A 14,424-nucleotide genomic window follows, 5' to 3' on the forward strand; every position below is an offset into this window, starting at 1 on the left:
GATGACCTGGGTTCAGATTCCCAGTACCCATGGCAAAGCCTAACACTGGGGAGTTGGAGATGGGAGGCTCCCTCGGGCTCTGGCTACCTACTCTTTTCAAATTTTTGAGCTCCGGGTTCAGTAAGAAACAGTTTCAAAAAATAAGGTGGAGCAGGATTAAAAGACAAACCAGCACTGACCTCTGGCCTCCATACATAGCCCCATGTACATGTGTCCCTGCACATATATATACACATGCACATGAAATCAGGTCTATAACAAAAAACCAGAGTATTTTTAAGAAATGACCTGAGCTGGGCATGCTGATATGTGCCTGCATTCTCAGCACTCGGGTGGTTGATGGAAGAGAATCACAAGTTTCTGTACGGACAGATTTACAGAATGAGACTTGCCCTCAAAAAACAAAAAAGACCAAAAAGAAAGTACCTATTTTTAAAATATGAATGCCATCGTGTTTATATTCTAAAAGTTGCATTTATTTAATTTGTTGATATATAATTAGAACATGTAGTCCAGAATATTTGAGAATAAATTTCAAAAACTTTACTAGAAATGGTTAAAATTGTGAAGAGTATGCTTTAATACACTTATATAATAGTTTAGTTTTGACATTGTTATAACACTGAAGCAAAACAACTTTATTAACCCTTTACAGTTGCATAAATACCCAATTTTGAAGCGTTATGAACAATAATGTTATAGACAATCAAACCTAAGCTCACTTTCTGTGAAAGAAGAAAGAGGCCAGACAACTTAAATCTGTTTACACAGAGCATGCCAAACCCTGGTTTAACTAGTGTGGCTTGTCTGGGTTGCAAATATATTTGGAGCTTTGAACTGTGTAGTACAGAGGCAGTACCTTTGATGTGATTTTTTTGTGTGTGTTCTTTTTAAAGTTGAAGGCGTGTTTGAAGTTGTAGACATGGTCCATTCATGGGTATCACTCTACTTGTTTATATAATAGTGAGATGTCTTGAGGCAGGAATATTCTCAGCCTGGCATTTGATAAAAGCTGAAGTGTAACAAAAATAAACCAGGGCAAGGCAGGGGCATGAACATGGATGCTGTGCTGAGTGAGGGTTCTCAGGACAGTGAACATGAACATGGGTACTGTACTGAACATTTTCAAATTCAGGTAGACAAGGTGTGAATACTGTTTTACAACTAGGTCAGAAATGGATTACAAAGATTATTATTTGTCAGATACCATCAGATGTCTCAGTGAAAGGGAGCAAGCCATTGGCTCATGGCTTAGGGCTACATCCTCTTCTTTCCCCTTATTCTTTCCAGCTGCTTAACTTTTCCTTGTATTATTTTCATGTAGTACAACGTATGTGCCATAAATGAGGGGATTATAAATAAAAGAAAATGTACTATAGTATGTAAAATACAGGAGGTGGAGCACGTCAATAGGAGGTGAAGTGTGTCAGTAGTAGATCTGAGATCTCTAAGGATACAGTGCTAAGACAGGAGAAACTGTATTCAGCCAAGATTCCAACACCACTGCAGGTACTCAAAGCTGCCAGTAACTCCAGTTCCTGGGATTTGATGCCTCTGGTCTCCAGGGGCACTCATACTCACATGTACATAGCCACACAGACACACAAATTGCCACATAATTTATAAAATAAAATAAATTTTTGTTTAATTTGTTAAAAGATGATAATAATACTCATATGTGACCCTTAAAACTGAAGGCCTGAATACCGAAATATAATCCAGCCCATCACTGAAAATGTTTGCCAACCCTAAAGTACTGATACATACACATAAGCCTGGGAGGGGTCTCATTCCATGTGAGATGGTGTAGTCGCAGCATACACTCTGCCTTCCCTACTGAATGCAGATATGAGAAAACCCGGACAATGTCTGGCACATCTGGCTGAGGGCTATGATGACGATACAGTAGCATTTGGAGGAGACCCAAATGAGAAAAAGGACCAGTCTGACACTGTGTCTTCCTCATCTCCTTCCATTGGTATCAGGCCAGGTCTATGCAGAGCCTGACTTCAGGCAGTGGACTTGAACAGATCTATGCTGATACAGTAGTCTAAAGGTGCAGTCAGCTCAAGGGCCCATCAGCAGAGAGCAGATGAACCACACGTGACATGTGCCAAGAACAGCATCAGAATGAAGGAAGTTCTGGCATATGCTTGTGTTTGAGTCTTGAAGACACCTTATATAAAATAAGAACGCCAAAGGATAAATATTGTATGATACCACTTTTGTGAACTGCCAAGAAGAGGACAATTCAGAGATAGTAGGATGGGCTCTGCCGGGGCTTGTGAGAAGTGAGAGTACTGTCTAAGGGCTCACCCCTGTATCAGCACGGCAGTTTTGTACACGCAGAACTGTGTTGACAGTGCAGTGGTTGTCAGGGTTAGGAGTGTATGGTGTGTATTCTTGAGGATCACAAGAAGAGTTTTCTTTGGCCTCTAATTCTATATCAGTATAGTTACTACCAAAATGCATGCAGAAGTTAAAATTCACAAGGCTGTACTCCCCAGAAGGTCAATTCTCCCTCTCACTTCAAAAATATATATTATTGTCGGGCAGTGATGGTGCATGCCTTTAATTCCAGCACTTGGGAGGAGGCAGAGGCAGGAGGATCTCTGTGAGTCGAGGTCATCCTGGTCTACAAGACCTAGTTCCAGGACAGGCCTCAAAGCTACAGAGAAACCCTGTCTTGNAATATGTGGCGGTATAGCTTTTTTCTGAGTTTTGATGTTTGGTGGGTAGGGATTCGAGTCAACATTAAGGGTAATTTTTGCTTTACTTTTTTTCTTTCTTAATAAGTAAAATATACCTTGTAATTTATGCAGAACTTTAAAGGAGCTGATTTTATAACCTTTTGTTGTTTTTTATTTATTTATTTTTTTGAGGTGCTGGGGATTGATTTTTGGGCCTCACATATTCTAAACAAGTACTCTACCATTGAGCTACACTCAGCCCTGATCTTGAAATTTTTAAAAAATGTTTATATATATTTTATGTGTATGAGTGTGTTTCAGTACAATACATGTATACATGATGTGTATGTAGGCCAGAGGAGGATGGAAGCTGCCATGTAGGTACTCCTAAGATAAGTGCTTTTAACTGCTGAGCCATCTCTGTAGCCTCTGGGTTTTGTAATTTTAAATACTGAACTAAAGCCAGTTGTTATTGGGGGTTATATGTACCTAAAAAGGTATTTGGAAAATACTGACTAGCCTAGCTAAGACTATAGAGGGAACTCAAAATCCCTGTCATTACTGGGCACTCTTGAGCCCTCTTCAGCACCATCCTGCTCCATGCAGGTACTATTTTGTTTGCTGTATCTCTGGTGCATACTGAGTTTGGTATCCTTAACACTGTGTCTTAAGCCCTCCCCTGTGTCATAAAAATTCTTCCAAAGAATTTTAATAGCTGTTTTTATAGTCTCTTGTGTAGATACATCATAATTTATTCAACCTTATTCTTTTTCTTGGGCATTTAGATTGTTGCTAATGTCTCATTGCTATGAAATTGCTTCTAAGAGCATAAATTTACATTTTTAATACATACAGAATATATTCTGTGTTTGTATAAATGCATAGTAGTTTATTGAAAAGAAGTCCACCTTTATTGATGTTAAAACATGAAATATGTTTTCTCATTCACTGCTTCCAGCTGTGCTCAGTACAACTTCCCCTCTATTAGGCACAAACATGTTAGGCAGATATCATGGTTCTAATGGCTGTAAATGGTTGAAAGGGTAGCTAATCTGATACCAGTCTCATATCCAGAGTCGTCCCTTGCCCAACTTAGTGGCATGAAGTAGAGAGGGTTACTTGGTCCTCAGTTTTCTCTTACGCCAAGCCTAGGAGTACATGACCCTAAGCTGTCTTAGCCTCCAGCACCATTTTTGGGCTGAATTGCTATGAACTTTGATATAGATAGGCACGTCAGAGAGAGTAAAGGGAGAAGCTGGTTGCTTTTCCTTCCATGGGAGTATTTACAGCCTCTGGATTGTTGGTGCTTTCTGGTCATCTCTCCCTCTTTTTTTTTTTTAATTGATTTTTATTGAGTGATGTGGGAGTGTCATATATCAATCTGTTGATTTCATTGGTTAAGTTATAATAAACCAACTGCTTGGCCTCAGCTTAGAACATAGATGGGAGGAGTAAACAGAATAGGATGCTGGGCGGAAGAGGAAGTGAGGTCAGACTCTGCTCGGCTCCCGGACAGACCAGACAGCTCTGCTGGAGGAGAGACACCAAGATGGACGGAGGCTAGACTCTTCCCAGCAAGCGCACCTTGGGGTGCTTACAACATCATTAGAAATGGGCTAGTCCAGGTGCGAGAATTAGCCTGTAAGGGTTAGAGTCCATGGGCCAAGCAGTTCTTAAATGAATACAGTTTGTGTGTTGTTATTTCGGGCATAAGCTAGCCAAGCGGCCGGGGTGTTGGGGACGCAGCCCCGCCGCTCTTATTTCAACAATTGAGCTCTACATTTTTCTTTGCTCCCCTCCCTGGCTCTCCCCTCCCCTTCAACCCACCTCATAGTCCCCATGCTCCCAATTTCTCAGGAGATCTTGTCTTTTTCTACTTCCCATGTAGATTAGATCTATGTATGTCTCTCTTAGTGTCCTCATTGTTGTCTAGGTTCTCTGGGATTGTGATTTGTGGACTGGTTTTCTTTGCTTTATGTTTAAAAACCACTTATGATTGAGTACATATGATACTTGCCTTTTGTGTCTCGGTTACCTCACTTAAAATAATGTTTTCTAGCTCCATCCATTTTCCTGCAAAATTCAAGATGTCATTATTTTTTTCTGCTGTGTAGTACTCCATTTTGTAAATGTACCACATTTTTCTTATCCATTCTTTAGGTTGTTTCCAGGTTCTGGCTATGACAAACAATGCTGCTTTGAACATAGTTGAACACATGTCCTTGTGGCATAATTGAACATCCTTTGGATATATACCCAAAAGTGGTATTACTGGGTCTTGAGGAAGGTTGTTTCCTAATTTTCTGAGAAATCGCCACACTGACATCCAAAGTGGTTGTACCAGCTTGCACTCCCACCAGCAATGCAGGAGTGTTCCCTTTACCCCACAACCTCTTCAGCATAAGTTGTCTTCAGTGTTTTTGATCTTGGCCATTCTTACAGGTGCAAGATGGAATCTTAGAGTTGTTTTGATTTGCATTTCTCTAATGACTAAGGATGTTGAACATTTCCTTAAGTGTCTTTTAGTCATTTTAGATTCCTCTGTTGAGAGTCCTCTGTTTAGGTCTGTACTCCTTTTTCTTACTGGATTATGTGATCTTTTGATGACCAATTTCTTCTTTGGAGATCAGACCCCTGTTTGATGTGGGGTTAGTGAACATCTTTTCCCATTCTGTAGGCTGTCATTTTGTCTTGTTGACTGTGTCCTTTGCTTTACAGAAGCTTTTCAGTTTCAGGAGGTCCCATTTATTAATTGTTTCTCTCAGTGTCTGTGCTGCTGGGGTTATATTTAGGAAGTGGTTCTCTGTGCCAATGCGTTCAAGTGTACATCCCACTTTCTCTTCTATAAGGTTCAGTGTGGCTGCCTTTATATTGAGGTCTTTGATCCATTTGGACTTGAGTTTTGTGCATGGTGATAGATATGGGTCTATTTTCATTCTTCTACATGTTGATATACAGTTATGCCAGCACCATTTGTTAAATATGCTTTCTTTTTTCCATTGATAGTTTTTGCTTCTTTGTCAAAAATCAGGTGTTCAAAGGTGTGTGGATAAATATCCGGGTCTTCTATTTGGTTCCCTTGGTCCTCCTGTCTGTTCTTATGCCAATACAGGCTGTTTTCAGTACTGTACCTCTGTAGTAGAGTTTGTAGTCAATGGTTGTGTCTATTTTGTTGATTTTCTCGAAGAACCAACTCTTCATCTCATTGATTCTTTGTATTGTTTTCTTTGTTTCTATTTTGTTGATTTCAGCTCTCAATTTGATTATTTCCTGCAGTCTAGTTCTTTTAGGTGAGTTTGCTTCTTTTTGTTCTAAAGTTTTCAAATGTTCTATTAATTCACTAGTGTGGGACTTTTCCAGCTTCTTTATGTATACATTTAGTGCTATGAACTTTCCTCTTAACACTGCTTTCATTGTGTCTCATAAATTTGGCTATGTTGTGTGATCATTTTCATTGAATTTTGGGAAGTCTTTAATTTCTCCCTTTATTTCTTCCTTGATTCAGGTGAGCATTGTTTAATTTCCATGTGTTTGTGGGCTTTCTGGAATTAGTATTGCTGTTGAATTCTAGTTTTAAAGCATGATGATCTGACAAGATACATGGGGTTATTCCAGTTTTTTGTATTTGTTGAGGTTTGTTTTGTTACTATGTGTTCAGTTTTTGGGAAGGTTCCATGAGGTGCTGAGAAGATATATTCTTTTCTGTTTGGATGGAATATCCTATAGATGTCTGTTAAGACCATTTGAGTTATAACATCTGTTAGTTCCCTTATTTCTCTGTTCATTTTTTGTCTGACTGACCTGTCTAGTGGTGAGAGGGGAGTGGAGTGTTGAAGTCTCCCACTATTAGTGTGTGGGGTTTAATGTATGTTTAAGCTTTAGAAGCGTTTCTTTTACATATGAGGGTACCCTGGGTCTATATGATTAGTATTGAGATTTTCTCTTGATGGATTTTTTTTCTCTGACTAATATGAAATGTCCTTATTTGTCTCTTTTGATTGATTTTAGTTTGAAGTCTATTTTGTTAGATATTAGGATAGCTATACCTGCTTCTTTCTTAGGTCCATCTGATTGGAATATTTTTTCCCAACCCTTTACTCTGAGATGATATCTGTCTTTGAGGTTGAGATGTGTTTCTTGTATGCAGAAGAAGGATGGATTCTGTTTTCATATCCAATCTGTTAGTCTGTGCCTTTTTTTAGGTTTGTTGAGTCCATTTATATTAAGGGATATTAATGACCAGTGATTGCTTTCTCCTGTTAATTTAGTTTTCATCGTTGGTGATGTTAATTTGTGCATTTTCCCCTTTGGGATTTGCTGCTATGAGATCATCAATTGTCTGTGTTTTTGTTACTGTAGCCAACTTCCTTGGGTTGGAGTTTTCCTTCTAGTATTTTGTGTAGGGCTGGGTTTGTGGTTAGGTATTGGTTAAATCTGGTTTTGTCGTGGAATATCTTATTTTGTCCTTCTATGATGATTTAAAGTTTTGCTGGGAATAATAGTCTGGGCTGGCATCCATGGTCTATTAATGTCTGTATAATGCTTGACCACGACCTTCTGGCTTTCATTGTCTCCAATGAGAAGTCAGGTGTAATTCTGATAGGTCTGCCTTTATATGTTACTTGACCTTTTTCCTTTGTAGCTCTTAATATTCTTTTTATACTCCGTATGTTTAGTGTTTTGATTATTATGTGGTGAGGGGACTTTTGGAGCTAGTCTATTTGGTGTTCTTGTATCGTCATAGGCATATCTTTCTTTAGGTAGGGAAAGTTTTCTTCTATGATTTTGTTAAATATATTTTTTGTGCTTTTGAGTTGAACTTCTCCTTCTATACCTATTATTCTTAGGTTTGGCCTTTTCATGGTGTCCCATATTCTCTGTATATTCCAACGCCTGGACCCACAGAGGTCCTGTTCAGGCCTACTCCCTCTGAGGTCCCAGACTCATGCCTGGATCCACAGAGATCTCTAGTTCCTGCCTACTCCCTCGGAGATCCCAGATTCATGCCCAGACTGGTAGAGGTCCTGACTCAGGCCTAGTTCCTGGTGGGTCCTTGACTCACACCCAGTCCCACAGGGGTCCTGGCTTAGGTCTGCTTTCTTGTAGGTCCTAGATTCACATCTGGACCCTTAGTGGTCTCTGGCTCTGGCCCACTTGCTCAGCAGTTACTCCCCTGTACCTGTTCCTGTGGAGTTCGCTGTCTCAGGTCTGCTCTGGACCAGGCCACTGGCTCAGTCCTGTTCTGCCAGTGTCCCGGGACTGGATTGGCTCCTGCTCCCATGGAGCTTCTCTGGTCATCTCCTAATGGTTAGAACTTCACATATCACAGGGTCTGCTCATCTTCTTCCATGGGTCCCCAATCTCCCCATGTGAGGTGTCTGCACCTTTACCATCTTTTCTGGCTTCTGTTTCTACTTTGAACTGATAGAGAAGATAGTAGGCGGCCTTAACTATTGGTATCTTTTTTTTTTATGGAGCATATAAGACAATACATTTTCTATTTTTGTTTCCAGATTTGGGTCCTGTCATCAGCCATAAAGTACTTCTTTCAAATGCATGCATAAAATTTACAGCAGCTGTTGAAATTGTTGCTGGGAATTTTCCCTACTGTTATTTTTAAATTGAAATACAATTCGTAGGGAAACAAAACATTTTGCCTCATCTGCACAGTAGACACATAATAATAACCTAAAAATCTATTGGATAGAAGGCTCTGTGTTCTTTTAAGGCACAAACAAGACCCATTTGTGCTTGGAAGGAAGGAATTGTTGCTTTTGCTCTGTTACATATTCAGTGTCTCTGAGCTCTGGTGTTGGTGCCATAGCCCAGTTCTCCCACCTGTCTTTGTAAAGAAAGTTTTGCTGGAACACAGCTGTACTCGTTTAGGTATTGTTCTAGCTTCTCTTTTGCCCCAGCAGCCCTGAGCAGTTGTAACAGACTCCATATGGCTCGCAAAGCCTTACACACTTACTATCTCACTGTTTACAAAGAATGGATGCCAAGTCTTGTTTTTTATGTACTTCCTCCAGATTTTTTTCTAAGCAGATATGTGATTCATCTGCTTAGCAACATTCAGTCACTTTTTACTATTGGTAAGAGAAATCCTGAAGTCTTTGCAACCAGTCTCAAACCACTATATTAATATAAAATTTTCTGTTTTGTGGTATAACTTGAAGATCATTTTTAAAAGTTTGGTGCTAGATTTACTTTGTAGAACTTGCATAGTAATTTGGTTTGGTTTTTTAAAATTGAAATTGGCATTTTAAAGCTAGAAAATATCACATGGAAATTCAGGTTATTTCTTACTGTTGACAAATGAGGACTTGGCATGGCACTGGTCCTACAGCCCTTGTTTTAAGTGTCAGTTAATGTCCTCCCCATCTGCACACCTGTACTCAGGTAACATGAGCATCAGCACTTACCCCCTTTCCTCCTCAGTCATCTGTCATCTGATCCTCTTTATCATCAGTACCTCCTGTGGTTCCTCTGCCTGGGTACCCATCCCTTTTATTCTCTGAAACATGGTCACACTAAATAGCCCAGGATGGCCTAGAATTTGCTATGTAGAACAGGCTGGCTCAAATTACTGGTCTCATTGCCTGAGCCTCCCCAGTGCTGGGTTTATGTAATGTGCCTCCACACCTGATTGCCCATGCTCTTGCACATCTCAGTTTTTAATTGTGAGTAATAATAATAATAACAACCACTTCATAGAATTTTTAGGTGAAATTGTTGAGTCTTTCTATGGAGATCCCAAAGTAAGTTCCCATTAAATGGAGTTATGTCATTGATTATTGTTTTTACAGGTTTACTTAATGTTCTTTAGAGACATGCAGGTAGCCTTCCTTTCCCCAGTTTACACTGTTGTGGGTGATGAGAAGTAAAAGCTCTCTGTAAGCAACTGTGGCTGCCCTGTCACCTATACTGAATTAACACTTCTTCCCTGGTGAACTTCCCAAATTACAAAGAAAGAGCAGAGCAACATTAGCATATCCTGACCCTTCGTTTAGCTTGGCATCAGGTTGTCTCAAAAGGCTAGGTGACCACCTCCTGTGTGGCAGGTGCAAACTGGCCTGAAATTCTGGTCACCACACAATGCAGAAATATGGGCCTGTATAAGATGGCCCTACATAAAAGTGCATACTATTCACCAACAGTGCATTATTCTTATAAACGTGAATACTATTCATCGACGGTGCATTGTTTTTATAAACATGCATACTATTTATTGACGGTGCATTGTTCTTATAAACGTGCATATCATTCATCGATGGTGCATTGTTCTTATAAATGTGCATGCTATTCATCGACAGTGCATGTCTTGAGACAGTGAAACAGTTCTCTCATCTGATAATTTTTAGCTCTGAGACTTTGCTTTATAAAAAACTCAATTTTAAATAGACTGGAAATTGAATTAGCAAAATGGGAACCTAAAGTTTCTATTTTATCGTGATTCACCTCAAAAACTAGAAATAGACCAGCCCTCTAAGAGTGATTCCTCTACAGTAGTGTAAATGTAACTTTGAAAAAACAGTCTGTCTCCAGTTTGTTCACGTCACACTTAAATACTGTCTACTTCAGGAGTACACAGTATTTAAAGTTCATTTATGTGTTTTGCTTTTCTAAGTTTTATTTATATTTATTTATTTTTTATTCTCTGCAAATGTACTACTGAGATCCATAGTCCTCCAAAATAGTCAGACAAACTTATGTCAGTTTAAGTGACACTGGCCCAGGGGTCCTGTTTCTTCAGTAGTCTTTCTTCTCTCTCTATCTTTCTCAGAAATCCCTTAAGACCTTGTGATATAGGATTTCCCTCTGTATGCTGATAATATGTTTTATTGCCACTGGTTAATAAAGAAGCTGCTTTCGGCCAGTGGCTTAAAAGAATATAGCCAGGCTGAAAAAGGATATATAGAGAGAGTAGGCGGATTCAGAGAGAAGCCATGTAGCTATGGAAGGAGACAGCCAACCACTGACTCTGCCTACTCTCTCTGTGTATCTTACCAGTAGGCCACAAGCCTCCTGGTAAAATATAAAATAATAGAAATGGGCTAGTTTAAGATACAAGAGCTAACCAATAAGAAGTGTGAGCTAATAGGCCTAGCAGTGTTGTAATAATACAGTTTCTGTGTGATTGTTTTGGGTCTGGGCAGCTGGGAAACAAATGAGCAGGCTCTTTCTACAACCCTGGAAGCAGACCTCTCATTGTGTGTGTGCATGCTGATAGGCTTGTTTTCTTGAGCAAGTTTTCATGACTTTCAGACATGTTCATGAAAATACTTTGCTGATATGAAAGAACCTACACTTCTCAAACATGGTATCGCATGTCTATAACTCTGGTACTGGGCAGACAAAGACAGGAGGACTCCAGAGCTCAGTGGCTGGCCAGCCTACCCAAACTGATGAGCGTCAGGCTCATCAAGAGACCTTGTTTCAAAAAAATACGGTGGTGTGCAATAGAGGAAGACGCCCAATACCTAACTTCTGACTTCTACCCACGCATGTGCACAAATGCTGCCACCCACTGTCGCCCCCACATAAGTAAAAGAGAAATATTCTTAATTTGGTGATGAGTGATTGGTCTCTATATTTGGGATATACTTTGGGGGAATTACTTGGAAGTCGCAGAACTTCAGATAGAAAAACTTAAATATAGCTCACTAGGATATATTCTGTAAAATAACTCTTGACATATAAATATGTGAAGATGTATAAGTGCTTCTGAAAGAATTATAGGGTTCTTGTATTTTGTCTTCATAGTAGAGTTTCTTAGTAGGCCATTGCATTAAATAACTACATAAAATACACCATTTAGAATACACACTGGTGCAGTTACCCAACTGTGATGACTCTTCACTTTCCTATTAGGAATGGTAAATATATATCTGTTTCTTTCAGTTGGATATGCCAAGTGATCAGTTAACTGCCAATCTTCAAGCAGTTATAAATGAAGTCTGTAGGCACAGACCACTAAATCTGGGTAAGTAGCTGGGTGAGGGTAGACTTCCATAAGCCCCAGTGGTACTTTCCAGACATGAACTATGCAGATGAAGAGGAAATGTGCAAGTACTATAGACACAGTACTTCCGGGGAGTAAATAAAATAAAATTTTTCTTTGCCAAAGGAGTCTTAATTACTTTATTCATGAAGCATAAGGTTTTAGAGAGGGACTTATTTATCAGTAATAAAAAAAAGTATACTCCCCAAACCTTTGTAAATTTGCATATTATTTCTACTGTTAAATGTATTAAGGTTTAAAGGAGATTGATTTAAAATTATAATGGCATTAAATAGGAAAGAAAGTGTAGTTGGAAAGCAGTTGTCCTTCTTAATCTTTGTCTTATAACAGAAAGTAGGTATTTCTGCCTTGACAGGAGAGTCCTCTTGTAAATGGGTGACTCTCATGCCGTGAGGAGAATCACTAACTTGGGCACTGTAGTAGCTAGAACACAAGATACTTCTGTTGTCTCACACAATCCACACTGTGGGTGCCTGACGATGAGCTTCCCAGGCTCCAATGACTGTCCCTGTGCAATTCCCATGCTGGGAGTTTACAGGATTTAGTTATATAATTATGCTAATCAAACAAACTTTTGCCATCCTTGAGAATTAAGCACATTGGTGATGTGATTGACTATCTCATTTATTAATTCATCCAAAATATGGCTAAAGATACTGCATGAATGCAGATTTTTATACTCCATAGAAAACTTTGATCTTGTGAGATAGCTAGAGAATAATGGATAATAAATTGTCTAAAAATTATTTTTCTCTTTTTGCCATTTTAGATGAAATCTCTTAACTTTGGGCTTAGGATAAGTCTTTTAATTTGTTGAGAATGGTACCAATTTGATACAAAGTTAGCATCTGTGCTGACTGCTTTATATAAGTATGTAGAGTGTTTCCATCAGATGTAATCACCCTGTTCCCTTAGCTGTTGGTGTTACAGAAGTTAAATACTTGGTGAACATCTTCTGGAATAAAGGAATAAATTACAAGTGAGTGAGTCATCTCCAGGATGACTAGTGCAGTGACTTTGTTCAGGAGAGCAGCGCACAAGCCTTCCTAGGTGTGTGCATCCGATCCATGGGGTCTTAGTGGGAAAATCACATTGGTTCTTGTCTTTGTTCTAGGTCCCTTTGTGGTGCGTGCCTTCCTTCGTAGTTCAACCAGTGAAGGTTTGCTGCTGAAGACTGATTCACTGTTGCCCAAAGAAGTTGAAACCAAAGAAGCTACCTAAAAGTGTTGTATTGGGAAATTATTGTTGGGATGGGGTGGGGGGGACAACAGAGAAATCTATAAAACTATAATTTCTAGTTTGGCTCCTCATGGTTTCTTGATCAGTACATTTAGAAGTAAATTTTAACACTAATTTTTTTTTTACAGTTTCAATATAAAGAAATGTCAGTTTAAAAATTATTTCACAGAGTATTTAAATTGCCCCTGAGAGAACAAACACATGGTTTTCCGATCTTCCTTCCCCGGCTCCTCTCTGGGGTGCTTTGTATCCATTAAACTTGGGATTTTTCTAATTTGGTTTGATTTGGTCTGATTTGGATTATTGTGTCAGCAGAGAGGCTTGTTGGGATGTAGAAGCTTTTCAATGACCTTTTGTGTGTTCTAAGATAGACTGAACTTACCACTACAGTTTCAAATGTTTAAAGTAGTGCATTAAAGTTTCTTGTTCCCCAGCACTGGTGATGTGAAAGCTAAAGGGAAGATGAGAAATGGGCTGTGTATAGGGAAGTCATTTCCCAGTTGTCAGGTTCTGAAATCGACAGTTGATTATTTGAAATCCCCATTTACAGACACGCTTTTTGTTTTGTTGGGATTTGATTTTTTAATCGTGTATCTGTGACGTGTGGGTGGGGGCAGAGGTCAATAGCGGCTTCTTTCTCAGCAGCTCTCTATCTTATGTGTTGAGGCAGAGTCTTAGCCTGGAGTTCACAGATTCATCAGGCTGGCTGGCCAGCCAGCTCAGGGACCCTCTTGTCTCCTCCCTCCCTGGGGATTGAACCTATATCCTCATGCTTGTACGGCGGGCGCTTTTCCAGCTGAGCCATCTCCCACGCCACTTTGCAATTTTTCATCATGTTTGGGATTGGATGCAAGACCTGTCTGTGTGCATGCGGGGCCAACGTTCTACTACTCAGTTCAGAGCTGTTGTTGTTTTGTCAATTTTCTGCTGGTTAATCTTAGTGTGGAAATATTTAGAGCACTGATAAACATGAAATCATTCAATCCTGCTACTCAGAGATAACCAGAATTAATTTTTGAGTGGACATTCCTTTGACATCTTCAGTTGAAACAGAGAGGAAAAGAACACACACATATACACACAGGCATACACACACAGGCATACATGCTAGTGTGGTTTTTAAAGATTTATTTACCCTATGTATGAGTATTTACATACGAATATGTACACCATGTACCCATGGTGCTCAGAGGTGGGCATCCGATTTCCTGGAACTGGAGTTACAAATGGTTATGGGCCAGGAACTGAACCCGGGTCCTCTTTACAAGTTCTCTTAACTGCTGAGCCTTCTCTCTAGCCCCATGTAATATATGCTGTTTGAAAGTAATCATTTATTTTATTCAAATCACATGGAAAGTGGGTAACATTTCATTTCTTTATTGCAGCATTCCCTCAATTGCTAGGCATTAAAATGGTTTCAAGGTCTTCCACCCATTGGTTTTTAAAAAATTAAGACTGTAAAGTTTTATAGTA

General features: G+C 39.4%; 1 protein-coding gene across 1 annotated transcript in view; it reads left to right on the forward strand.

The window, feature by feature from the left end:
• The window catches only part of Mrpl1 (mitochondrial ribosomal protein L1), a 53,527-nt gene extending 40,302 nt beyond the window's left edge, over window positions 1-13,225 (forward strand). Inside the window, exons 8-9 of the mRNA XM_050150178.1 lie at window positions 11,592-11,673; window positions 12,827-13,225. Coding sequence (XP_050006135.1) covers window positions 11,592-11,673; window positions 12,827-12,933 — 189 coding nt within the window. The 3' untranslated portion in view covers window positions 12,934-13,225. The remainder of the gene's footprint in view (window positions 1-11,591; window positions 11,674-12,826) is intronic.
• The last annotated feature ends 1,199 nt before the right edge of the window (window positions 13,226-14,424 follow it).

The sequence above is a fragment of the Alexandromys fortis genome, unplaced genomic scaffold (assembly GCF_014885135.2).
Source record: "Alexandromys fortis isolate MF-2015 unplaced genomic scaffold, M_Fortis_MF-2015_v1.1 scaffold_0, whole genome shotgun sequence".
In the NCBI taxonomy this organism is placed as follows: domain Eukaryota; kingdom Metazoa; phylum Chordata; class Mammalia; order Rodentia; family Cricetidae; genus Alexandromys; species Alexandromys fortis.